Here is a 27746-nt window from a genome sequence, read left to right on the forward strand (position 1 = left end):
ATTGACTTCATTCAACTGGTGTGATAAACTTGTACTTGTAGATAAACTATTGCTGTTACCAGGGTTAGAATCCCTTCCTTACCCCAGGGCACATTCAACTTATTGTTAAACTTCTTTTTATCCCACTACTCATGTCAGTTTTGGGCTGTAAGTGTACATTTTCAGATGGCATTGTTTTTACTTAGTAAGTAAGCAAATTTGCCATCAACCAATTTTTATTGCCATTCATTTATTTACACATCTAAGATAAGATAAGCTGTTGAAAAGCGACTGTAGGTGTTGAGAGACATAAACAATTTCATACCATACATTATTCAAAGCAGACAGCACCCTCTGGCAGTATTTAATGAGATGTGGCTGACCTTATATCTGTGTGGTTAACCATTTGGCACCAGGAGTCATTTGTCACAGCCACTCTCCTCTTTAGTGAGCCCATCCCCATCTCCGGAAATCAGTCACTTAGTCCCAAGAATGGCTCCAAGAAACTGTGACTTACTTGTGTTGGATAATATATGTTTATTGTTTTTACTGTCAATTAACTTAACCCCACATTTAATAGCTGAAAACAGAATTTTGGGATGTAGTGGCCGGGGGCAGTAAACTTGGCGTCTGAGATTTTTGTTTCCATCTGTGTAAAGTTAGAACACACTCCCACTGCTTAATGGTGAAAATTACAGGCGCACACACACACACACACACGCACACGAAGGATACCTGAAAGTCCAGTCTGTTACAAATGACTCACACTGAAAGTTAGGAATGACATCCTTCAGGAGTCGTGCCTCTGAGTTATTCTTTCTTTGTAATGATCATTCATTTAATCAAACAGACCGTGCAAAATCACTCTGTTTTTACAAAGATACTTCAGTCATCCTGAGTTTGGCCTATTTACATTATGCAATGAAGGGAAATTTGAGGAATTTGCATATTCTGTGGGAGAATTACAAAAACCAAACAACCTGTTGCTTTAAACAATGTTGTTTACTGTCTTAATGTGTGGGTGAATGCTTGCACAATCCGTTGGACTCAGACTCCTCCGATCCACAAACAAAGTATCAAGAGAAAAGAAACTAAATCTGTCATGGTGATAAACAAGCCGAGACAGCACAGTATTTTTCTGTCTAGCAAGACAGGTGAGTTAAAAGGAAGTTACATGAAGTGCAGTACATGTGATACAGTGAGTAAATTATTGAAAATGTGCTCAAGTGAGCAAAAAATTATCAAATATTACAAGACAAATGTTAGTTGAAGCAGCTGTGACACTGCTAGCAAACAATATATTTAACAAAAAGTATAGAAATCAGATGTCAATTATATGTCCACTATTGATCTGAAGTATCACAGCTGATAGTGTTTAGTGTAATCAGACTACAGTCAGCTGACTGGGAAAATTTGTTCCCATCAGCCTCTGACGTTTAATTCAGGAAGAATTAGTTTCTGGAAAATATGAAGGAAATAGGTTTCTGTTGTCAGAATAACTACACTTAATCAGTGCATCAGTGCATCATTAGAGGTGAAACAGGTTGGATCCGCCACATTAACCTCCAACATCGAAAGTGATGGTTATCGTGGTCAGCAGTTTGCAGGGAAACTTAATGAATAAAAAATCCTAAGAAGTGATTTACAGATAATAGTCAAACAAGAGAAAAGTATCACAATGGCAGACAATGGCACACATAATTGTTGCCACCAGCGACAGCATGGTCAATTGTAACCAATGGCAGGTTTTGTGATAAAAAGTCCTAAATCTGGGGGTATCTAGGGTTAATCTTGGTTAACATGGCAAAAATAAATTCAGTAAGGCAACAGGGGATTTTGACTATGAGTTCCTCTTGACTGGGGCGCTCTCTGTTCATGTAAACAAGAAAGGTCTTCCATCTTCTGTGATCAAGTGGGCCGTAAACAAGAAACATTACACCCACAAACGTCAGATCTGCATTCACCAAAAACGACGTACTTCGTTGCATGAGCGTAAGTTATTTGTTCAAAGGAATACAGATGACGAAATGAGGAACAGTTTTTTCTGAATTCAAGTGTATCCTTCCCATAACAACATCCACTAGGTCCAAAAAGCAGCGAAGTGAAGATTAAATCCTCAAGTAAAGACACGTTGAGCTCTTAAAATTAGAGTAAGAATGTCTTTTAAGTGTATTGAAAACCGTTTTGAAGGCCAGCTTTGAATTACAGATGTTTTCCTCATTAAAATGTCTGAGTAAACATCTGGGGGTTTTGGGGGTTCCCAATAAATGTTTCCAGCAATTCTCAAACACAGAAAATTGCAAATTAAACCCTCTCTAAAAGTTATCAAAGAAGGAATTCAAGCAAAAGTTGGCGGTCTTATTTCAAGATTGTTCCTGATACTTCCATTTCCACTGAGCTATATTAGTGAATCACAGACGTCACTGTAAAATGGCTACACTGTGTTTTAATAGTCTGACCTATTAGTTACACAAAATCCATTAGTGACACAACTGTGAACAACTCATCTCTGTGCGAATCTCTTCTCAGAAAAATAACTGAAACAATAACTTCATTTTTCAATTCTTAACTGATTTCTCTTGAATGTGAAACTGCTTCATTTAGTGTTCATAATGACAATGTTTTTTTTTATATGTCTCAGTAGATAATTCACCTCCAGGTAAAAACCAACTGGAAACCTGACAATGAAGGAATTCAAACTGACAGTTTGATCCACTTTACAGACTGGGACATTTCTGTTGTTGGTCTGAGTGAGGTCCCTGGTTTAATCCGTAGAGGCACAAGTCACAGGAAGCACATTTAAAAGTGGACCATTGATGTTTATCGATCTTAAATTAACCGTGATAAAGCTGGCAATATTCAGATTTTTCCCTGTTAGTAGTGAAACATATAAAAAGAGCAGAATCAGACATTGATTGATCCTTCTAAAGCACTGAGGCTGTCTTTGTGTTGTTATTATAGTAAAATCAAACCCACGTCGCACAATCTAGCTGTTGTAGAAACTCAAATGTGTATTCATCCGCACCTGAAAATAGTCCCAAGCAAATTCACTATTTTTTTCCGTTTGATTGAAAAAAATCTGGAGTTCTTTGGGTTATACAACAGCGATAGAAGGAGGACATGTTGGTTTTTGGCTTTTTGTGCGCTTTGTTGACAGTAATGTTAAAAAACATAAAAGAAAAAAATAAGACAAAGTTGAACAGAGCTGAGAAGATTTCAGCTGCAGAATGGAGCTAAACTGACTCAGTCCTGAGCAGCAGACACATGTCGGTGTCCAAACCTGAGTTCTTTCTGTTAATCTGAAATAAACTGAAATAATCTGGAAACACACAGGCAGCGGAGTCTGAAGCTGTGGATGTCCCCTGTAGGCGGACCTCTGCAGGTTTACAGGAAATACGGCGACCAGGAAGTCACAAAAAGTCAGCGAGATTTGTTTGTATCATTAAAAAAAAAAAAAAACAACAACAACATTGTTGCGGAGTTCAAAGTGGATCAAAGTTGAAGTTGTTTAGAAACCGGATGCACACATGTGTTGACAGAAAACCTGCTGTGAAAGTGTGTGAGCGCTAAACGCCAAGTTTAAGGTAGGCTCTAGTTTTAATGGTCCTTAAAATGAAGCGTTTGTCTGCATGAAGTACGGTAAACTGCAGAGAGCAAGGAAAATGATCGTTTTTAGTGTTTAAATGTGAGGCTTTGTCATCAGAATGAGGGGAATCATACCTTTTATACACAGTATTTATATCTATATCTATAATCTGTACATACATGTGAAGCATGAAGTGAAAATGGCAGCAGCCTGATGGATGCACGTTGTCACTGTTATGTAGAAAAGGCCCAGAAACAGCCTGAAGAACACTGACTGTCAATACAAAAGTATTCCTAATGTAGATTACAGGGACGTTACTATTTACAGATGATTGGGTCTGTGTCATCGACTTAAAACCGGTGTAGCTCATACTGTATGCAACATAGATATTATTATTATTATTGTTATTTCACACAAGCTCAACATTTGCTGTGGTGATCTATAAAAAAAACATTTAATGCAAACATCTCCAGCAGCTGCAAAAATACCCCATGGCCCCAAAAGCTAGAATGTTATTTACAGGAAAGCAGAGATTTTAATTGAACCTGTGCTGTCTTGGCTCGGCTTGGTAATCTGACTCTGAAAGACAAAAACTCTCCCAACCACATTGTAAAGTGGGCCAGCAGGCTGAAAGGCAAGTCTCAACTGAACCTGTCACAGTTTTAGCGCAAGGTCACCTCTGTTCTTATTGATTGCCCCACCCCACCCCCAGCCCCATCGCCTTTACAAAAGGAAAATGAATGAATGAATGAATGTGTTCGACGAACCAAGAAGTACAGAGAGAGTTTTGTACCTGCAGCATTAGTACTGATTAATAAAACTGATAGAAAGGATGTATATCACTTATAGTCCTACAGTATATAGAACAATAAAGTGATATCAGTACCCTGAAACTGAAGCTGGTAGATTAATTAAATATTTTAATTTAAAGGATTTATTCAAACCTGTTTTGTTGTGGGATTAGAGCACAGAATGTGTGAAAGTCAAGGTGTCTGGTTCAAACGCCATTATACTGAAAGACCAGTTGAGTCTGACCAACTGAATCAAACATTTCCTGGACAGACCATTAACTGGTTTGATTCACACAACAAGTCTTAGTTCCTTTCTGGGTGGTGGTAGTTTTTTTATATGTGTGAGTGGTGAAATAACTTCTTCATTTTATTTCAGGCCAGTATATTGTAGTTTGCTAATGAAAGCCATCAGAACCACTGTTACGATTTGACCTTTGTGATTTGATGTTTGGGTGTAGGACCAACTGGGGAGGACATGAATCGAGTCCCCCTGCAGCAGCCACAGAGCTGCGGGCCCTGGGAGCTGAGGGAGCGATTGGGAACTGGAGGCTTCGGGAATGTCACAAGATGGCAAAATAAGGTACACAACTCTTTAAACTGTGACAGAACATGATAGCAGACTGAATGCTGGGAAAATTCCTCCACATAGAGGATGCCTAAAACGCAAGCTGTTACACTGAATCATCTTAAGTGTTCACATGAAATATAACAAAAGTAACATCCTCAACAGCAGTGCAATTAACACCTCCACAAAAAAGTCAACTTTGACAAGTAAACCAATATAAAAAACTATCAGGACCAACAAAAATAAATACAGATTGTAAACAAAACACTCTAAAGTCTAAAGTGCCCTCTTCAAGATTTTGGCAAAAAACCATTCTTAACACTCATCAGCGTTTCCTTCAGTGACTTCAATTGGCTCACTTGTTTCTTGGACAAGTGCATGTTCAAATATACTTATAAAACATCCTGGTTTCCCTGTGAAACTCTAGCCTTCAGTGGTTTTGCTTATATTTTTGCCAGTAATACAATTTTTGGTAAAAGTCAATTAAAGCGAAATATGAAAATCAGACTTAAAACAACTGGAAACGTAGCAGCAGTTTGAAAAAAAAAAAAAAAAAAAAAAAAAAAAGCCGGTGGGCGCAAATACAAAATTAGTCTGAAATTTATGAATGGGGATTTTGTCTGTGCCAAATCTGAAAATGGTATGACAGCAGCTCAGGAAGCTGTCAAGTACAAATAGGACCTATTGTTATGTCACTCTAAGTCACAGGATGAGAGCGCGGATGCCTTGGGATAATGAATACGCCCATTTAGTGGGCCTTCCTCTTCCTTTTCTATTACTCACACTCTCGTTCAAGGCAAACTCAGCTTTCATTGGGTCAGTGTAGGTGTAGACCAGAAATTCATTTGAATGTTTTTCCTCCAAAAGGTCTTTTTTTACTTTCAAATGTGACTTTTAGAAATGTATTTTGTTTACAGTTAACACATTTGTTGCCCCCCTTTTATTTTCGACAACGTTCTGAACAAATGAAAAATTGTCCTTCTGAAGATCAGTTTTCGAGTTTATTTACATTCAGCTTATCAAGGAAATGACGTTTGAAAACAACTGATGTCTGAAACAGTTTGTGTGCCGTGGCACACTGAGCTGTAAGATGCGAGGAGGAAAATGACCGAACTGAAGAGGGCACCGCTGCCACTGCAGCCACCTAAATGACTAAACTTCCTCTGCAGAAAATTTCCTGTCTTCCTGTATTAATGACAATAACGAAGGTTATAATTACCTCACCGTTTATTACATGGGAAGCAATGGGTGGGTGCCTTTTCCTCGATGATGCCGTGAGAAACAGGTAGTAAGACGAGCTTGTGTTGCTCATCGTTTTTGTGGCGGGCTGCATGTAATCTACCGTCTGTTTGGTGACCTGACAGTACAAGTGTTACCATAAATTTTATGTATTTGTGTGACGGTTTGAACTCCATACCGCCTCTATTTATCGTCCATAATCAAACAGAAATACCTAAAAACGAGTCATGCTAAAGTGTGTGGTTTGCATTTAATCTGTTAAAAACAGATCGCAACTGAGGTCTGAGGTATAACTGATAAGTTGTTGTTATATTACTGAAAATAATGCCAATCGATTTTTAATGAGGGTATTATTTTCAACAATTAACTATCGTGAAGTGAAACCGGCAACCTTCAGTGATACAAACCTTCTAAAATGTAAAAATTTGCTAATATTTCTTATTTTTGCACTATGGTAAATTAACTACACATTTATGTTTTTGACAGTCAAGCAAATAGTGATAGACATGTACTATTGTGCTTGGATATTTTATAAATAAATAAATCAAGAATATTCATTGATTTTGAAAGTGCGTGTTTTGTTTTGTTCTTTTCAGGACACAAACGAGCAGATTGCTATAAAGCAATGCCGCCAGGAGCTGAGCGAGAGAAACAAGGAGAGATGGTGCCTGGAGATCCAGATCATGAGGAGGTCGGTTGTTCTACCCTTCGGCTCCCCCGCTCTCCTTCCCCCGTCACCTTCAGACAAAACGCCATGTTTCGTCCTTACTGTTTTGTTAGGATTTGGTTTGTCCCCAACTTGCTCTTTACAAAAGATTCAGGAGTCTCTGGCTGTAGAAGACGCTGCTTTCCTCCGTTGCTCTTCACCATCCATACTGTTTCATACTTTGCCCGTCAGCCTGTGTTGGCATGCGAGAGAAGTGTTGGGTTGACTTAACTTGATCGTGACTCAACCTGGTATATTCCATGACAAGTTGGGTGGTAATGTGCCCATCTGTTTCACAAATTTCCTTAAAATAAGAAAAACAACTAAATTTGTACCCTGAAATAATAAAAATCATGCAAGACATGGAATAATTAGAACAACATGGAAGTTTTGGGTTATTTTGGTCTTTTGGTGGTTATTTCTGACGCAGTAATGTGCCACCTCCTCATTTTGTTCCAGTTTGGTGTTTGTTTCATATCCTCATATGTCTACGTTGTCTATTAACAGCTTAGTTTGGGCATTGTGTTGCTTAAGATGGTTGACTGTTTGTCTTTTCAGTTTTGACTGTCTGCAAGGCGCAAGGTGTGTGTGTGTGTGTGTTTGTTTTCTCATTTTCTGGTGCAAACGTGAGTATAAAAGCATTTTCTTTTTTTTTTCCCTGGTCCCAATTTTACAAGTGTGTTGTTTTCAGACAGACACAACCACAGCCCTGGTGCACCCACGCTCAACTCATGGAAACCGCAGGGCAGAGGACACATACATGGCAGCCTACCATTATGTTATTAGAGCTACTTAACACAGATTTAAACATGCACATGTACTGAAAAACACAACCCCTCCACAGTGTTTGTTGTTATGTGTTCATCAAACTTGTGTTGCATTACTTTTGCATCTGCACAATACTCATCTCAAACCCAAGTTAAAAAACATCTTAATTTATCCCTCTCATGCAGGTTCTCTATCTCATTTCCAATTAAATCTGATTTGACAACGTTTCAATTGGAAACAAGAGAGGCTGAACATTGATGAGAAAAATACTTTCCACATCAGATCATGTACATCTCACTTGTCATCCACAGTAACGCAATGTGATTACACTGCTGCTCATCATCTTTCATTTAGTCTGACTGTTTTATTATGATTGAACACTCAAGGTCTACAAGGAAAAACAACATATTAATTAATGTTTATCTGCATGTCTCCTTTTGTAGCTGGTACAGCTCGCTGATTTCATGTGCTACAGTGTTTTGGTTTCAGCGTCTTTCACAATCTTTATGACTCTGGTTTCAATTTAAGTTTGTTATCTTAAACTTCATCTGTTTTTTTTTTACCCTCCTGGCGATCAGGAACACATTGTTTCAGTCAGAATGATGAGACAGCTAAGAACAAGAAACAGGGAGAGTGATACAGCCGGTCACGGAGCGGGCAGCGCGGTGTTACAGCGGTTAGCTGTTCACTAGGAGGTTCTGGGTTCAAACCCCGGATCCTGGGGCCTGTATGTGAGGTTAGCTGGGTACTGTGGCTTTGTCCAGCCCCTGCAGGTCTGAGAGAGAGTGTGAAAGTGTCTCTGTGTGTCTCTGTGTGTTGGCCTTGTGAGAGACGGGCCACCTGTCCAGTTTGTACCCCACCCTCAGCCTCCCTCAGTCAGATGGGATTGGCGTGATGGGAAAGCAGTATAGATAATAGATAGATGGACGGTTTCAAATTTTAATTAACTACTTTGCAAAATAGTGTTTATTAATTATGCAAGAAATCCGATTGCATGTGGAATGAGTTTACCGTGCATGCACCATGAGTGGTTGCTAACCTTGTGGCTGCAAAATAACTTCTTGTGAACTGCTGATCTTTATGCCTCTGCAGACATTTAAAACTGTGAAAAGTTTACTTTCAAAAGGAAGTCAGTCTTAAAGTCAAAGTCGATGGAGGTTGAAAACGTGGGTCTAGAGCTAGATTTGTACTTTTTGCAGGATACAATCGGTGTAGAGGAGGAGATGAATCTATTGAAGCTCTGACAAAGCACAGTCTGCCTTCTGTGTAAACCTTGGACATGTAAAATGATACATCATGCAGCCCAACTGACTGATGTCTGCTCATCTCTATTCATTCAGGTTGGATCATGTTAACGTTGTTGCAGCCAGAGAGGTTCCTGATGGGATGCAGAGATCGGTGGCCACCAATGACCTGCCACTGCTGGCCATGGAGTACTGCCAGGGAGGAGATCTGAGAAAGGTAGAAGCTTGTGACATATCTGGGACAGCATGTGCACATATGTGGTTCAGAACAAAGAGACGGAAACATCAAAAAATGAAGCCACAAATGGTACCATTGTGTATATTTTGAAGTATTTTACTAAGCTACTCAGGTGTTAGCCCACAGTGTGTTGTGGGGGAGTAATCTGGCACAATTTTTAAACCGAGACTGAGTGTGCAGCCTGAGGCAAGGTTGGTACCAGGCACCCAGAAGAAGAGGAAAATGCCAACCATCACAAACCACGGTGCCATAAAAATCTCAAAGCATCCCAGATGGTCAAGAACTAAGCAGATGGGGCGTTTAGTGCGGACAGGGAACGGAAAACAGCCCCATCCTCTTTTTTTTTTTCAGGGCAGCCACAAGTTTCCAGTGGTGGAATAAAATTTTAAAAGTTTTTACAACAAAAGCTTTAATTTTCCAATTCAATACCAGCAAGGCTCCTTAAACCTGATCACCAGTGGAAAAATGCCTTTTTGCTAAAAGGGTTTGTTTATTTCTTGGGTCTGAGCCCATTCATGTCCCCTGGTGACAGAAGTCTTTTCATTGAATACATTAATGACTCCTTTGTTGAGTCTGTATCTTTTTGTACTGCTTCCTTTCCATGCTTAGTGCTGTTAAAGTATCAGATGTCTTTTATCTGTTCTGTCTGCAGTATCTGAACCTTTTGGAGAACTGCTGTGGAATGAGGGAGGGCTCTGTTTTGATTTTATTACGGGACGTTTGTAAGTATCCTGCTTCATCACGATGACTTCTATGAAATTGTGAGCGTAAGAGAGAGGGTGTGATTGATATAGTGAGCTGACCGCCTGATTAGTTTCCTGTAGTGCAGAGTAAATCGTCATGGTAAGTAAGTATCATGATGTCACCAATGACCAATCAACCGCAACCTCTTAGTCACCCTGGGGGCCGCTCTCACGCAGGCAGTCTTGCGTCAACAAATGGGCGCTTGCACTGTTGTTCACAAAACTAACGTAGGATCGCTAACATCAAGAATGCAGAGTATAAACAGGCCTGAGAGCCGACACATACCACATGTGTCCCCCACGTGTCCGTATCCCCCACTGTGGGGTACAGTAAAATCCACACACACACACACACACACTGAAACTCCTTTTCCTGACACCCAGCGCTGGACATTTCCTGAAAATGAGTGATCCCCTTTAAATTGTCTCATGAATTAGGGAAAAAACACACCCACTAATGCACACTCTCTCTCTCTCTCACACACACACACACACATTTAGGTACGTGAAGGTAATGAGTATAACTACACTGAGCTATCATTGCCAGCACACCCACCAGTCACCCTCTAACACAAGTGAAGCATTGTTATTTTAGTTATAAATTAAGGTGAACCCTGTTAGACTTTAACTTCAGTTCCAACGGATTAACAGTTAAGGTATTTGGGATGCATTGAGTGTTACTAAGAAGTATCCAAACAGGATGTTACTGTGCTCTCAGGTTGAAGATTTCAAGCCTGTTTTATTTCTGTCTCACCTGTCCTGCTTAGCTCCACCTGTGGCCACAGTCATAGTACAGGTGAGGGCTAAGACCACAGGGGGTCAGCAAAAACAAGATTTTATAGTTGCATTTTCAAGAGTAAATGGACGGCCAATGAAAATATTGCCCCGGTGAGGTAGAAGTGTCCTTAATGTCATCACTGTCTCTGTCTTCCATCAGTGATGCTGGATGTGAGTGGAAGGGAAAACAGCTGAAACTTTCCATAAGATCGTGCAGGGTATTCCCTCAAATCACAGCATCTGAGTCAGTGCCAGTTCAGGATAAAATATAGTAATATATATATAATATATAAGTGTGAAAATTAAAAAAGCTTTGTGGTGTGGTGTGCTTGAAGACCTTTGAAACCTGCTCCCAGTTATTTTATACACACATATACATATATATATATATATATATATAGAGAGAGAGAGAGAGAGAGAGAGATTTTTCTTATATTCTTCATATTTACCATCATTCACATAAATATCAAATTATTTGCTATGTTGCTTGATGTTCATATGAATCTAAACAGTAGCCAGGTCATTTTTTTCATGAACAGTTTGGAACTCTTTCATGTGAATAAGTCTGATTCTAAGCTAAGCAGTTTGATGGTTTTTAAGTTACATATTCATATTCTAGTTGTCATTTGCATTGAATGGAACACCAATGTAACGCTACTTTGGTCTTTTGTTCGGAGCTTTTACTGTGTTTCCTTTTCTTCTCCTACAGCTTCGGCTCTAACCTACCTTCATAAGAAGAGGATCATCCACAGAGATTTGAAGCCAGAAAATATTGTGCTGCAGCAGGGAGAGAAGAGAGTGAGTCAAAAACCCCACCAAGAATCTTGTGATGACAAATACACCCAAGCCACAACAAAAAAAAAGTCACATGAAGGCTTCTTGCCTGAATGTGGGTTACTTGGAATAGGATGTCAGTCTCTCTTACGTCTGCATATTTACACTCACTAGTTCCTGCATTGAGTAGTTACTGTGGAAAACTTTCAGTTATGAACAATTTCATTGTATAGTCTTATTCTCACCTTCCTCTGGGGTTAGGGTTAGGGGGGTTTGTTTTATTATGTTTTATTATGTAGAAAATCATAGCATCCTGTAATAAGATCCAGGGAAATAAAAAATTTTACACAAGTGAAGCCAGACGCATTACAGATGAAAGATATATCCATTTTCAGGCACGCTGCTGTGGTTATGGTATCTTTACAAAACAATCTCTCTGCACTAAGGTCACAGTGTTGCTTGAAACCTTTTGTTTTCTTCATTATTCTCAGAACTAAAACCCAAAAGAATAAGCTGGCTTTACGGGCTTTAGGTGTTTGTTCACACACAGGCGTGATGACAGGACAGGATTTTTCTCGAAGACCTTTTTCTCTGCTCTTTCTCTGAACACTAGTTGATCCACAAGATAATCGATCTCGGCTATGCTAAAGAACTGGACCAGAGCAGCCTGTGCACGTCATTTGTGGGGACGCTGCAGTACTTGGTATTGGATGAAACACGTACATTTTCCAGATAATCTATCCACTGTATTCATCACAGAAGGTTTGACCTGGTGTTGTTCTTCCCTCCTTCTCTCAGGCCCCTGAGCTCATTGAGAGACAGAAGTACACGGTCACTGTGGACTACTGGAGCTTTGGGACTTTGGTTTTTGAATGTATCACAGGATTTCGGCCGTTCTTACCGACCTGGCAGCCTGTTCCTTGGTAGTGAAAAAATTCACTGACTTCATGAGCAAGGAAATGAACTTGTGTTCTCCAAAACTAGTTAGAATGTAAAATGATATATTTAAAAATTTCCACCATTTCACCCTTCTCAAATCTTTTTGACAACAGTTAAGCTTTTGCAAAATAATCTGAACAATGATATTTTTTATGTTAAGTAATGATAAGCATAATTCCAAATAAATATTACTGTTACATGAATGGCTTTCAACACACATTGAATATATCAATAAACAAAAGTTGCCACAGCAAAGAATTGCAGGATATGCTAGTTGTGCCAACTATAATTATCATTGTGCCCTAATGATAAAAGTGAGTTATGAAATAAGGGCCTGAATTAGGGAGAGAAAAAATACTCCTTAAATACTCGATAAAAGCAAAACATCTCCAAGTCGGAACGATTTGAGCTTTTCTCTCAAATAATCCATGCATTTTCCTACCAGGCACAATAAAGTGAGGCTGAAGCAGGATGATGACATTGTTGTCTATGAGCATCTGTCAGGGGACCTCTGCTTCTCCAAACACATCCCCCAGCCCAACGACCTCAACTGGTGTGTTTTCTTTTCTTTTCTGAGTAACACATACACTTTTGAATGAAAATGCTGTTAGAGACCTCTATCAACACCTAATATCTTCACTGTTGCTTGACAGCCTGTTATTGGAGAAAGTGGAGGGATGGCTGCAGCTGATGTTAAAGTGGTCTGCTCAGGAAAGAGGAAAATGTCCTGATACTACGCCCAGAAACTGCTTCGACATCCTGGATGACATACTGCAGCTCAAAGTTAGTTGAGCAATTTATACACTCATTCTTTCACTAAATAACTTTCCCATTCTGTGGCTTTTTGCTCATTTGTTAAACACTCATCTGATCACAAATTTCTTTGAATGTGTCACCCAGAATATACACACCATCTCATATAGATTAGAGATACCACCTCTAATTCCTGAAGTTTGGTGGTGTTTTATGGGGAAGTGCATCTTTTGCCTCAACCGCCACATTTTACCTTTTCTGTCTTAATGTGCTTAGCCCTTCTTGTTCCCCTCAGCTGGTCCACGTCCTGAACATGATGTCTGCTAAGATCCTGACATACTCGGTCTCGGACAATGAGACCGTGGCTGACCTGCAGCTGAGAATAGAAAAAGACACCGACATCCCTGCAGCCAATCAGGAGCTTCTGTTGGAGGCGGGATTGGCCTTGGAGCCAAATGGGCTGGCCACGCAAATTTCCATAGATTACACCGTAATATCTAACACAAACGCTTTACACACTGCTTTCACAGAGCATTCAACAACATAACCCGATGATGGATTTGAGCCTGAGTGTCGTTATAATCTTTATCTGTAGGAAATAGATGGCCGACGGACAGACGTGCCCCTGGTCTTCCTGTTTGATCGCTGGTCTTGTAGTTATGAGCCCCAGTTTGCTCCTCGCACCCTCCCTGAAAACATCCGATTCGTCCGTGAGTTTATTTTTTCTTAACTGGTGATATTAAAAGAGTACAATGCCCACGATATATTGTATATTTGTGCTGTCCGTTTTCTTATCTCCATTCCTTTGTCACTTCTGTGTTTGAATACACAAAATTAATAATCAAGCAGTTATTTTTCCAGCAGGTTTCCACCGTCGAGCTTCAGATTCTTGGTTAAATTGTTTACTTTCGTGACATTAATTGTAGAAAACTTTGGCTACAACCTGTAATCACGTCAGTAAAATAAGATTACAATTAAACATCCATGACTTTCTCTGACTTTGGGCCTCTTTCTGCATCTGTTTTTTTTTTTCCCCCCCCATAGAAAATGACCCCAAGCACCTCCTGGCTTACAGCCCTCTGAGGAGGACCTGTGGCCAGGCATGGCACACCATCCGCTCCCTGAAGGAAGACTGGCAGAGGCTGCAGCAGGGACAGAAAGCTGCCATGTAGGACATACACAAATACACAACCTCCCACAAACAACACACACACATTTACTACATAAAACAAACACATTTCTTTTTTGTTTCTCAGTATGAGTCTGCTGAGACACAACTCGTCACTGTCCAAGCAGAAGAACGAGATGGTGTCCATGCACCAGAGACTCATGGCCAAGCTGGACTTCTTCACCACCAGCCTTCACATAGACATGGACAAATACCAGGAGCAGACAGCTACTGGCATTGGTACTGTTACAAAAACATGGTGGTGGATAGTGGCAATCACAGTTCAACTGCATCTGTTCTGTAGTATTCGTAGTTTGCCTTTTGCTTTTACCTCAGGCGGAAAGAGCACATGAATGTTAGAACAATTCAGTTTGTCTCTGACTAATCCTTTTTACATTTGCCAGCGTCAGAGAAACTCCTCTGTGTGTGGAGGGAGATGGAGCAAACTGCTGTCAGCTGTGGTCAGGTAGAAATGACTGTTTCTGCATGTGCGCATATGCGTGTGCGTGTGTATCACTTGTGCTTTAAAAAGACAAAACAAAAACAAAAAAAACAACAATGCATGTGGCTTCCCAGGCCAAGGTGAGTGAACTGGAGGAAGAGATGATGCAGCTGCAGCCAGACATAGTGGATGTGCAGAGGCAGCCATGGAGGAGTGGAGAGGCGCTGGACACACTGTAAGTCTGAGCCACACTGCTCTGTAAAAATGACAAAAAGCGGCCTGGTTTATCTTGGACTCTTCTCTCTTTGACCTCTTTGGTCCCCAGGGAAGGAAAGGCCATGGAGCTGTTCCGTAAACTCAGGGAGAAACCCAGAGGTTTGACATTTTCATGCATCTGTTCATTTCTTACTTAACACTCGATTTGGTGGTTCAGTTTGAAAACAAACCTCCTTTTTAAGTTTCCGCTGGCCTTTTCCCTCCCCCTGCTCAGACCAGAGGTGCTCAGGAGACAGTCAGGAGGTGGTGCGCCTGGTGCTTCAGGCTGTGCAGTTCTATGAGAAGAAGCTCAGAGACTTCTACACACACCTCAGGTATTTATGTTAAAAAAAAAACCCCACTATATTATTTCCAAGTCGCACAAAACAGGGCTGTTCCCCATTCTTCCAAGTAACAAGCACACCCTTTGAAAAAAAACAACAAGCAGTTCGGCTATTGTGGAGGGGAATGAGTCCAAAGCAGCATTGTTGTTATGGTACATTAACTCTCATTTTGAAGATTTATGTATTTATATAAAAACTAAGCACTGAGTTGCCAAAAAACACACACTTATGATTCCTGTTGTGGTTTAGTGCAGCACAACTGGGTCCAATGTACAGTCACACCAGCAGTATCAACTTTATGTGTGTTAGAGTGTTTAAGTTTAAATACCAGTGATTTTATTTTATTAATACATGATTTATTAATAAAATAGAGATAAATGAGAGGTCACAATAAAACCCAGCTAAGATCATAAATTAGACATTCCTGAGAAGAGCTCTAATCAGGCAGAGTAAATGAAAACACTTGTGGTGGTGGCGGCTTGTTAACATTTACAACTGTAATGTGATGGCTAAGCACAAAAGGCAACAAGTTTGTTAAGTCATACTGACATTTACAACTTCAGATTTCATGCATATTACAATGTGTAAAAGCGTCATTTCTGGGTCGCGGGGGTTGCTGGAGCAAATCCCAGCTGGCTTTGGGTGAGGGCGGAGTACACCCTGGACATGTTGCCAGTCCATCACAGGACCAACACACAGAGACAGACAACCACTCACACTCACACTCAGACCTACAGACAATTTAGAGTCAGTAATTAATCTAAACATGTCTTTGGACGGTGGGAGGAAACGCAAGCACGGCACAGAAAGGCCCCAGGCCTCAGAATTGAACCAGCAACCTTTTTGCAGTGGGGAAACAGCGGGGACCACTATGCTGCCATGCTGCCCATATTGTATACTATAATGTGTACATTTATTTATGGTACAAAGAGGTAAATTTGTGTTTATGTTTGTGTGTGTCTGCAGTAAGACAGCAGTGTGCCGTCACCGTGTGATGGAGCTGCTGCCAAAGGTGGAGGGCGTGGTCCAGAAGATGGCGGAGAGCGAACAAGTCCTGATGAGTCTGCAGGAGAAACGACAGAGGGAGCTGTGGAACCTGCTCAAAGTGGCCTGTGTGAGGACACACACACACACACATAGTAATCTCTGGATGATCCTAATCTTCATGCAGCGCCTCCAGTGTGTTTTTGTGTGTGTGTGATCTGCTGTGGTACTCATCTTTGTGCTGAACACTTTTTAACTAACACACATTCACTTCATCTTGTGCAGAGCAAAGTTCGCAGCCCAGTGAGCGGGAGCCCTGATGGCCTAAGAACTCCCTCATCAGTGCCGCCCCTTCTGACCCCCAGACAAAGTTTACAGCAGCTGTGAGTCTCTGACACACACACACACATGCTGATTGAGGTTTGCAGAATGCTTTCCGTTCGCGTCAAAAACTCATCTTTTGCAGATGTTTTTAAGAGGTACAGAAAATAACGTTGACTCGTTCACTCAGCCACGTGGATATTGGCAAACAAAGACACATCTTTGGAAATCTTTCTATTCTCAACACATTATTATTATAATTTTTTTTTTGTCTTTTTTTTTTTTACGCATCAGTGGACCACGTTGTTGAAAGTATAGGGAGTCATCTTTGTGTACTGATGATCACCTACAGACTTGCTGCTTTTAATTTTGCTTTCCCCACCCATCATCACCAGAACCTTTGGGTTGGCAGAAATATATGTCCTGAGCAAACACAGATAAACTGTTACATCCCTGTGAGTCATGAATCGCACTTTGGGTGTGTCTGCAGTGACGAGTCCCTTGTGGAGCAGAGCAGGACATTTGAGAGTCGACTCCAGAGTTTGCTTCAAAATACCATCCAAGAATCAGAAAACAGTATGGAGGTACGCATACTCCCACACACTTACACACATTGCCCCCTCTTTCAGCTCTTGGACTTCTTTTGTTTCGATGCCCGGCAACTTTAATGGAATTTCTCTGAATTATGTGGATGGCTATTAAACTTTCCACCCTTTGTTTTCATCCCAGATGTTGAAGGAGTGGACGTGGCTCCAGGAAGGCCAGAGTTTCTCCAGTGACATGACTTAATTTAGCTCCCATTCTTTCATGTAATACTTTACTGCCTCTGTGTGGATTGGACGTCACACTACATGAGGTTACACATCCAACTCTTCTAACAATGTGAAAAGGGTAATAGCTGCCGGCCTGTATTTTGCGAAACCAGTTGAGGCAGTCGGTAAACCTACTCACTGCAAGTATTTAAAGCACTGAAGCCAATTTTTATTCTGAAAATGGCTAAAGTGAAATTTTGAAGAAAAGAATTATTTATTTACATATATCTGAGTTAAAGAGAACCTTAAATGAGTCGGGCTACAATTACAATTCATTATTCAGAAATCGACCGTTAAGGATTGTTTCCAATTGTGTCCAAACATAAACGGTCATAAAATCTCAGTCAGAATATCTCCTCAGTGCTCTGGTCTGCAGAGAGATGTGTAGGGTGGACAAAGCGTCAACATGGATTTATCTTGAAACAGCTGAGGATCCAAAATCTGCATATTTTGTCCTCACATTTACCTACAGAATTCATGAATGTTGATCGAATGTTACAGAACAGCAATCAAAATTTTATTTCAGTCTGAGATTTCTAATTTTTTCAAATATACATTTTAGTTATGTTTGTTGGCCTATAGATTCAACGTTTAAATCTGTAATTTTTATTATAACATAAAAGATAATGCAGTTTCGTTTTATTCCATCTCTGCCTCGATGTGTGTGTTAAATTGCAAAATGTAATGTATCCGTTTTTATTCCAGCGAGCCATTTAACAGTTTTTTGTTTGTTTGTTTGTTTGTTTGTTTGCCTTTTTGTTTATTGTTTATGTTTTTAGCAAGACCATCATTGAACAAAACAAATGTGAAATTTTTATTTACATCCACTGAAAATCATCCAATCAGGATTACAAGAACACTTATGGGCACTTATGAACAATATGGGCCCCCCCAGTTCCCTGCAGTCATGGCAAGAATTGTAAAGTTCCTAGTGTTAAACTGTCAGAAAGGTTGGCTCTGCGATAATGTTTGTGACCAAGTTCGGACAACACCGATAACACCGATATATTCTTTTCGGTGTACACAATGAAAACAGTTTTTGAATTATCTTCATTTTCAAAGCAGTAATTCCCTTTCCTTCCGTTACACTTGAATCTGTGTTTTAGACGTGCCCTCTACTTGTTAATCTGTATCATAATCTTAATACCAATCTTAATCTTAATCCCAATAATTCTTTATTGAATATAGATCCTACAAAATGATGAAAGATGTTATATCATTCAGTGTCCGTGAAATTTTGATGTGTGTTTGTGGACTTACTCTATGCAGTTTGTAATAATGTCTGAATGACAGTATGTTTGACAATTCAATCATGATTTGTAAAGAAAAATTTTTATTTGTCTCTTAAATACAGAATATATTGTTCTATAATAGTTATTCTCTTTCATTAAGTTCCATTTTTCTGAGAGTGAAGAAAAGTTTGTGTCCTCCACTTTTTCATGAGAACTAAATAATGAAAAAATTACACACACAAGTTAACGTTATAAAGTTTTACATTCTTTATTCCACTAATTCAGTAAAATTAGTTTGAGGTCCTAACTGTTGGCTAACTTTCCTATACAAAGCACAGCACAAATAGTGAATTGTAGTGGTAAAGGTCAAACAGGTACAGGACACAAAACAAGACACAAAGAGGTGACAGAGACCCAAACTGCCACCAGCAGTTTTTCTCAAACTGGACCTGAAAAATATACATTTTGGCAACTGGAAGTTTGCAGACCGTCCACTGAGTCTGGAGTAGATCAGCTGCTCCTTGTCTTTTCTTGTTAATCCCTCCAAATTTTATTGCAGCTCTTTACAGTCACTGTACTTGTCAATGTGACAATAAAGTCAAAAAAGTCCTTCTCCTTAAAAAGTCTCCATGCCTTAAAAGCATGCAACAAAACCACAATATAACAAAACAGGCATCTAATAATCTTTTTATTGTTTCCAACCACAACATTCGTGTCTGAACACAAATAGTCTGACCACACAAGATGGTGCTTCCTATCTTATTTCAGAGATAATGCAGACATCTCTGAGACAGAGCTGTTCATTAAATATCATAGTTTGGATCATTTATATTGTATAACATATGCTAGAATTTGACTGTGGGACCTGTAAATAATGCAAAAATATTGAAATAACCAAAACAAAATAATGTTTGATTTATTTAAAAATTACAGTACTGGAGTTGTTGGAGTCTGCTTGGAGTTTCTGGGTTAAGGCCAAACGATGTGCGCATTCATGTGCATGTGTGCGTAGGATTCAGAGTGTAGGGGAGATGTGTTACTGAGTGGACCTTTGTGGTGTTGTCGCATTTGGGCTCTTTATTCTTCTCCTGTGTTGCTTTCCTCTCTCTCTCTCTCTCTCCTCTCTGCCCTCCTGCTGGATCTTTACGCCTCCAGTTCAAAGCCCAAGCCAACTTTGTGTCCACCACTATTGACATTCTTCCCATCAATCATAGCTGAGAGGGTGAGCTTCACTCCTGCAGGGAAAATATTGTCAATCAGGTCCCCAAGCCTGTGCTCTGTAGGAGCAAGACGTAAGAAAATGAAAAGACTGTTGACCCACCTGGCCGGAGGGTTTGTGTGTATCCTACTCCAACAATACAGGCATTGTTTACTTTGGTCTGTGTGAAGAAACAACGCATCATGGTGAGGGGAGAATCGCATATTAGACTGCAACCTAGAGTGCAGTTACATAATTTATATCACATATGGATACATTAGGGAGTCAGATGCTGGCTTAAAAAGTGTCAGGTTGTTGTGAAGAGTATGTCTAGGTTTAGGTTCTTCTTTATTAGCCATACTAGCAGTTGGGACATCGTTGGCTCAATGGCCAACAGCTTCACCACTAAAGTTCAGGGTGAATTATCTGAATGACCAAATGAATCCTACTACCTCTATCAAATAAATATGTAGGGCGCCGGCGGATGCTTCATACTAAGAAAGTATAATGTTATGAATATTACACTATGGAATTTGCCTGAAATACCAAATACCTGCGAAGTTAATGTGTAAATTTTAAATGTTAACATACCACTACTGTCAAGCCTGCGGACAAATATACTTGTCAAACATCGCCACTGGGCTACTTCAGTTCAAAGCCGAGCTAAGTACAGTCTCACAGTGACTTCTTTCATTCCAAGTGGAAAAGCATACTTCCTTCTGCAGTCATTGTTATCCCTAACGCCACTCATTGGCCTTTCATTTGTGATGTTTTGAAGTCAGTACTTACAGAAAGGGAGGCATCCTTATCCAGTTGATACTTGGCACCAATTCCAAAGCGTGTGTTGTTGCTGCCAGCAGTCCAGGCCAGGTGGACTGCTGTCTCCAACTTACTGCTCACCTTCTGGTAAATGGAGCCACCAAACTCTGTGCCATCATTGCTTAAATAGAAGACCAAGACACAAATAAGAAAGGTAGAGATTAGCAGGAGCGGATGGGAGTCTTAGCTCTATCAGTCATATAGCGAAAGTGCTCCTTGTCATTGCAGCCTACTTCCATATTTCCTGCCTCGTTTCAATGTGATGTTTTCACTCACACATTGGTATGTAGCTGGAAGTCGCCGGTCTTGTATCCAAGGGCAAAGTTGTTCTGGGTCAGTTTAGATTTGGCAGTGTCAAAGGCCAACTGGTAGCCAGCCAGCCAGCCCTCGTAGCCCAGCACAGCAGCTGCATGGACAGTGGGACCAGCCATGTCGAAATCCAGGTCGCAGCCCACGTTCATATACTCCCGCTTGTAGCCTGTCTTCAGTTTGGCACTCTTCTTGCTACAGAAGGAATAACAAGGAAAGAAAGCATGTAAGTTCAACAACATGGCATCAAGATTGTACTGTATTGTCGATATATTGTACATCTGTATTGTGCGTTATTGTTGATTTATTGAAGACATCGGAAACTAGTGAGCATGAACGAGATTGCTCTTACCCAGTGTTGGGCACAAATGATGTGTCCAGACTGAGCTTCAGGCCCTGAGCAAGCTGCAGAGAGACAGACAGACAGGAGACACAAAGAGTGAGCTACTATCTGGAGGAGAAGCTCCAGAAGTTAACTGCAAAACGACTAATGTCCTGTTTGTGTGACTCTACCTGGTCCTCCATGGTGATTTCTGTGGTGAGCATGTTGTCTGTGTTCCATTTCTGGTTGAAGCTGAGACCCAGATCTTTCATTTTGTACTTGGTCTCCAGGTGGCCGCCTGACTTCCCTGTGTCTGTGTTGTTGGAACCAGAGGTGGCGAACTCCTGAAGGACAAAGAGGGATGGAGTGACGATGGGAGAGAGGAAGATGGGAAATGAGGTGGGGAGAGAAGCGGAAAGGTACATTGCCAAATAAGAGCCCAGGCATTAAACTATAGGCAGAGTGTGGAAAGCTTAAGGTTGAGAGAAATGGTGGAAACAAGCCTCTTTTCTCTGCTTTTCTTCAGCCGCACAATCCGTCTCAGGTTTATATGGCTGATTACTTCACAGAAAAACTACAACATTTGAAAATACAGACAGGGCTGTGAGGGACAGGCTGTTGATGGGCATATTAGAGGATCAGTGATGTTGGTGCAACGTAGTGGGATAATGGTGGCACAAAGCTTGGCACAAAGCCTGCACAAGCTGTCTGCACACAAACACACAACTGGTACCACTGGCTTACCCTGCAGCACAACTTTGTTTGATCATTAAATATGTGCACGCACTCTCTCTTACCATCTGACAGGAATGTCCAAAGAAGAAGCAGAAAAGAGAAAAGAGAAAGTTAGAGAAAACCACACAAAGTTGACATGCAGGAACTTTTTCCCTCCGGAAATCAGCGAGTTTGGACGCGGAGTGAATACATGTACAATGTTTGAGTTTTACTGCATGTGGGAAACTCTATGTAAGTGATCATTATGGTTTCACCATGGCAACAGGTTTATAGCAACATTGACACATGTTTCTCAGCTGAGTACAAGTGAGGCAGTAATCACACTGACATGGATGTTTGTAAGTCTGTGAGTCAGTCATATGATCCAAAACACTGAAGGAAAGAAAGGCCTGACACAAAGTTTAGACACATCAGGCTTATGAAAACAACAACAGTACTTACTACGCCGCTCTGAGACTTGGTCTTAATATCCAGCTTAAGAATTCCATAGCCTGCAGAGAATGGACGATTGGGAATTAAAAAAAAAAAAAAAAAGGAAAATAACTTACATCCTTGTATTGAACTGCTTGGCTCTAAGACAGCTGCAGGAAATATAAACATCCTGCTTTAAAACTGACACCGAACAGACTAAGTTTTCTCTGCTATCAGCCCACCTTCAGCTTTTATTCATCCAAAACAGTAAAAATAAAAGAATTGTAGGAATTTGTCGATGTTACCATAGCCCTTGTTGAAGATGTCTTTGGCAGATTTTCCCAAGTCAGAGTACGAAGGCGGGACGGCCATTGTGCCTGCGGAAACATACACACACAGTGTCAATTCGTTTCACTGTAGTGAAACGCACATACAAACGGATATATTGCTGCATTGACCTGATTGATTGCTGGTCAAAGGGATACTCAATTTAGCAATTTAGTAATGCACTTCCTTCCAAGTTGCAGGGTTTACATGAGGTTGTGGAATATATGCAGAATTTATGTGGCAGCAATATCCATATTTTTTGTCCTTAGTATGGGTTGGAACCAAATGTGTTGCCTCCTACATGTTGATGCAGCTTTGACAGTATTTGTTCATTAGGCCATATCTATTTATTAAACACCAACTTTTTCTGGATTGTCATGCACACAATCCAATGCGGAGCAGCGCTCCCTGTGAGGACAAGACTGATCGAGCAGCTTTTTAAACCAAAAAGCGTAGCTTTTTTTTATGGCAAATACAAACGGCAGTAAACATCAGTATACCTATTTGCCTTAATTGAAAAACCCTTTCTATCTGGAGAGGGCCTGTCTACGTGCTCATGATATACAGCTTCTCTCCTCCCCCACTGATTGCCTCGCAGAAGTCCATTAAAAAGCATCAGAGGCTGTTTAACTAGCAGAATTGTTTCTCTTTGAAGGAGGGACAGCACACGTGACGTAGGAAATGTCTAAAATGACCAGAGAGTCACCCAACAAGAAATTTCTGCTGCAATAATCACAGCTGCATTTAACATAATAAACAATAACAACCTGCTTATGCTCTGCTTTTTCTCCAAAGAGAAAGAAATACAATATGTAGGCTGGGTAAAGAAATACTATGCAAGCTGATGCAGTAGTGCTAACATAAGCAGCAGCAGGTTTGGTTAGTCAGCAACTACAGGTCCTATACACCACTGCACTGCACCGGAGTGCTTCAGACAGTCATCAGGGTCCCGTGGGTCAGAGTGTGTGTGTATGTGTGTGTGTGTGTGTGCCCAAGAGACAGAAGACATTTTTGGCAAGTTGACTTTGCAGGAACATTCAGCACACCCTCCATTCACGCAGCCTAAACCTGGATTAATATTTCACTGCAGGCTCACCTACTTAATCTTATCTAGCTTATCGTGTCTGCAGAGAGGAGGAAATGCATTAATGCAGCAATGACTGATGATCTAAACCATCAAAATGCTTTCATTGATATCCAAGAATTGGAAGGTAAAAGGTAAAGATCTAAAGTCTATATTGACAATGTAGCCATGTTTACAATCCAGGGACCCTGATGATTTATTATCTGACGTTCTACAAACACAACCACCAACTCACCATGTCCCTTGGGTGTGTGGTGCCGACATGCCACACAGTTTCCTTTGTTATCTGCCTGCATGTGCTTTGCTTTCTTGTCCTCCTGCACCATATTCCTCACTTCTTTCTCTGCCATGTCTCTTCAGACGAGGGAAGCACAAGGGGGGGACAATGGGAAACTTTGGCAAATTGTACTGCACTGTTTTGACAGTAACAGTGCACAATGTGTGCGCTTGTCCTTAGCATGCTTCATTAGCATGTGGTCAGAAGTCTCTTTTCTATGGACTATTGCATGAACTATTGCATCACATTGTACAGTACGTGCAAAGGCCAGCAGATGATGTACACATGTGCTCAATGCACAACATTTCAACAAAAGGCCCCTATACAGCCCTTGTACAACACTGAAAGAGGGCATTTTTATTAGACAAAGAATGCTGATTAGCTAGATGAATGAAACAAGATTACACGTTCAGAGCGCAGCACATCATACAGGTAAGCATCCTTCTTCGAGAGTTACCTCAGCAGGATATGATGATAATGACTTTCTTTCTGTTTAACACACAGAGCTCCAGCTAATCCATCAGGACTGTGTTGGTTTGCTTTATATGAGTAACAGTATTTGAAACATAAGCAGACAACATCAAAACTCTCTTCTGGATTTGCTTCATTTTGCTAAACTCTGATCTCCATCTCTCTCACACACAAACACCACAATAAGTCGCAGTGTGTGTGGGTGTTAAAAAAAAAAAAAAAAAAGTCCTTGTCATCTCTGCTCTTCATTTATCAAACGCTCAGCAACTGTACACCAGTTGATCTGCATTTTGCTGAACACATGAGATTCCTGTCCTGTCCTGTCTTTGTCAATTCACGCTCCTTCTCAACTCTGTGCCTCGTCACAGCCCCCCAGCACGAGGTCCTTTTTGACTCTTTCCCACCTCCACTTCATCTGTCAGTCAGAACAGTTGGCTCTATATTTAGCCCAGGTGAACCTGACACTATAACACATGTGACTGGGGTTTCAGCATGCGTCCTCCCCCAGGTTCAGACTATTGAAACCCCCCACAGAAATGGATGTATTTGTCTGTGCTTTACCTCGTGGTTTATATACAAACACTCTCCTCCCACTTATCTTAATGCTTTCATGAGCCATGACCATGGAGAGAACCTTGAAAGAGCTCAGAGGTCAAAAGGATATTTAGATTCAGAGTGAAAGGAAAACCACAATCACACAAACAACAGAATAGTGGTTGTGGTTGTCAACAAGAAGTAGTATATTTAGATGAAACTTTGTTTGCTATATTCAATTAATTGTATTAGAGCCCTGCTCTCAAAAATACAACCATTATGTCATATAAAAATAAAATAATTTTGAATTGACAACATTCTCAGTTATGACTTCATCTGGCTAATTAAATACCTGCTTCTTCTCCGACTGAGTATTTGTGTTACATCATATAAACACCTAATCCTGATTGTGACTATGTCTACAACTTCCTATAATCATTATTGAGAAATTCAATCTTAAATTTAAATCTAAACACTCTTTTGCCCTGTCTGTGAAACTGATCACTATCGATGATTGTATCAGACCTAAAAGTGTTTACTTCGTGCTGATACAAACTGGAAAATCAGTTGGTATCAGTTTCATGTGTTTGTAAAGGTGTAGCCACTGTTTTCACACTTTCTAAAGTATAAATGTTTAATCGATTGCAAAATTAGCACGGATCACGCCCTGTCCTACTATCTAAATGTTACCAACAATAACTTCAAGATGTGTATATTTGTTGGTAAACTGCACTAATGGCACAGGCTAATATAAAGTGAACAGATATTAGACCCTTTAATAATGAATAGAAGCAAAAGGGCTATAAAACTGTAAACAGACAGTTACCCAACACCGACTGGACCCAATGATAACACAAGTAAGGTGTGTGTTGTCATAGAACAGAAAGAGTGTGTGTGAGAGAGAGATAAGGTCAAGTGCAGTTGGACACACCAAACCAATTTATGGCTTGAATGCTATGTGGCTGATCATCATGCAATCATGTATACTTCTCTCTATGTTCCACTTTGAATGCTTTCTTCAAAACATACATCCTCCTGTTGCATGTCGGCACCTGCTCACCAACAGGCATTGGTCATTTGACGCTTAGTGCCTCACCCTATATAATTTCTAATATGATGTCCTGAGTCAGTCTGGCGTTTAATCATCAGGGCTGATTTCAGGACGGTGGATAGCGACGTCTTAGAAAACAAATACATCGAAAAATACCTCGTTGTTCATATACATAGTTGTTCATATACATAGTGCCTCTTGTGAAACCTTCATAAAAGATATTTGGCACTTTGTCGCCCTGTCCCATAAATGGACGAGTATTTTTATCTGCCGGCTGTGTCCACCTCTGCTTTGCTTTGTTAGTCTGTGTGGCTACAAATACAGCTGCACCTACCTTTCTAATACACAATCTATATTTTTGAACTGAACTAAATGTCGCACCACAGTGCTAAAATTGCGTTTCTTGGAAAGCTTTGCGGAGAATGGGAACCCTGTGTCCCGTCTGGAAAGCACCCATCGCAAATCACTTATGATTAACAAAACTTCATTCGTTGACGCATTCGGTTTCAGGCACTTTATACATGTGCATCTGAAGTAACTAATGAGATAGACAGGCCTGGACTGGCATTAAAGCCCTGCCATGCCTGTCTGCTTCACTCCCACCGCTGTGTGTGTGACTCATGTCTCACTGACAGGCAAAAGCCTATTGACAACAGCTGTGGTGTCGTGCAGACACACAAAACAAGACAAGAACTTATCTAAATGATCAACTACGTTATTTCTGATATCTCTTACCTTTGATTTGTGGGGCGGAGTGTGCAGAGTTGGTGGACGCTGTTCGTACCGGAGCACCGTGAAGGAGAAAGCAGAGACGGACAGACTGGGCAGGCGCGATCAGACCTTCGGCCGAGGGCGGGGCTGTTGTGTAATTGACATTGAGGAAAAAACTTGTCAAACTGTGACATACGAGCTTAGTTCACGTGTGTCATATATGTGGGCATAATATGGTCATCGTGTTCAGATTATTCCCAAGAAGGTCTTAGTGTCCTAGAGGCTGGTTTGGTAGTGTTATAGCAATATCTGTCTTTTGTAAAAGTGTTTTGGAGTAGGCTTTATCATATCGTAAAGGTAACATAAGCTGCACTACCTTGATGCGTTTCACATCAGATAAAGCATATTTTGTCTAAGCTGACATGAGAACTCTTTCTGACGTTCATAATTTTAAATAAGTACATTGACACAGCAAGTCAGAAATGTGTAGAAGTAACATAGCTGTAATATAACTGTCTCTGCAATGCTAGCATCTAATTATATATTTTTAGTATATATATTATGATTACTGCTAGTATGAAACAATCCCGAGTCACAAATAAGACTTTTTTTTTATTATTATTTTTTAGTGTAATAAGACTCTCGAACCACTTGGGGGGAAATGACCTCCAGCTTATATCGCTTATAAACAAGGAGTATATTTGCCGGCGGTCATTTCAGATTGTACAGAGCCCCTAAAGTCCCAGAAAGTTTTTTTTTTTTTATCTTATACGCACAAGATAATAATTTCATCCCTAAAGATAATAACTTGTGCGCACAAGATAAAAAAAAAACTTT

The 27746-nt window shown here is 40.4% G+C and overlaps 2 protein-coding genes across 6 annotated transcripts; one reads left to right on the forward strand and one right to left on the reverse strand.

The window, feature by feature from the left end:
- The first annotated feature begins 3372 nt into the window (after positions 1 to 3372).
- Positions 3373 to 19212, forward strand: ikbkb (inhibitor of nuclear factor kappa B kinase subunit beta). Of its 2 annotated transcripts, XM_029509602.1 has the most exons (22): positions 3373 to 3563; positions 4815 to 4936; positions 6757 to 6851; positions 8975 to 9095; positions 9769 to 9838; positions 11346 to 11434; positions 12024 to 12113; positions 12209 to 12333; positions 12795 to 12902; positions 13003 to 13132; positions 13398 to 13592; positions 13698 to 13812; positions 14147 to 14270; positions 14359 to 14510; positions 14675 to 14736; positions 14847 to 14947; positions 15038 to 15087; positions 15203 to 15302; positions 16278 to 16425; positions 16581 to 16678; positions 17107 to 17200; positions 17346 to 17405. In XM_029509602.1, the coding sequence occupies exons 2-22, from the start codon at positions 4832 to 4834 to the stop codon at positions 17403 to 17405; spliced, it is 2232 nt and encodes a 743-aa protein (XP_029365462.1). In that variant the 5' UTR covers positions 3373 to 3563; positions 4815 to 4831. The 2 variants fall into 2 exon arrangements, with proteins under 2 accessions (XP_029365462.1, XP_029365463.1); XM_029509603.1 differs by lacking the exon at positions 3373 to 3563 and having other exon boundaries at positions 4832 to 4936; positions 17346 to 19212.
- Positions 18913 to 27022, reverse strand: vdac3 (voltage-dependent anion channel 3). Of its 4 annotated transcripts, none has more exons than XM_029509606.1 (10): positions 26934 to 27022; positions 22760 to 22831; positions 22485 to 22534; positions 22106 to 22108; positions 21500 to 21652; positions 21339 to 21391; positions 20954 to 21181; positions 20648 to 20798; positions 19982 to 20039; positions 18913 to 19895 (listed from the first exon to the last, which is right to left on the reverse strand). In XM_029509606.1, exons 2-10 carry the CDS (start codon positions 22824 to 22826, stop codon positions 19804 to 19806), a joined length of 855 nt encoding a protein of 284 aa, XP_029365466.1. In that variant the 5' UTR covers positions 22827 to 22831; positions 26934 to 27022; the 3' UTR covers positions 18913 to 19803. The 4 variants fall into 4 exon arrangements, with proteins under 4 accessions (XP_029365466.1, XP_029365464.1, XP_029365467.1 ...); XM_029509604.1 differs by lacking the exon at positions 26934 to 27022 and adding an exon at positions 24101 to 24230; XM_029509607.1 differs by lacking the exon at positions 22106 to 22108.
- Positions 27023 to 27746: the final 724 nt, after the last annotated feature.

The sequence above is a fragment of the Echeneis naucrates genome, chromosome 9, assembly GCF_900963305.1.
Source record: "Echeneis naucrates chromosome 9, fEcheNa1.1, whole genome shotgun sequence".
NCBI classification, from domain to species: domain Eukaryota; kingdom Metazoa; phylum Chordata; class Actinopteri; order Carangiformes; family Echeneidae; genus Echeneis; species Echeneis naucrates.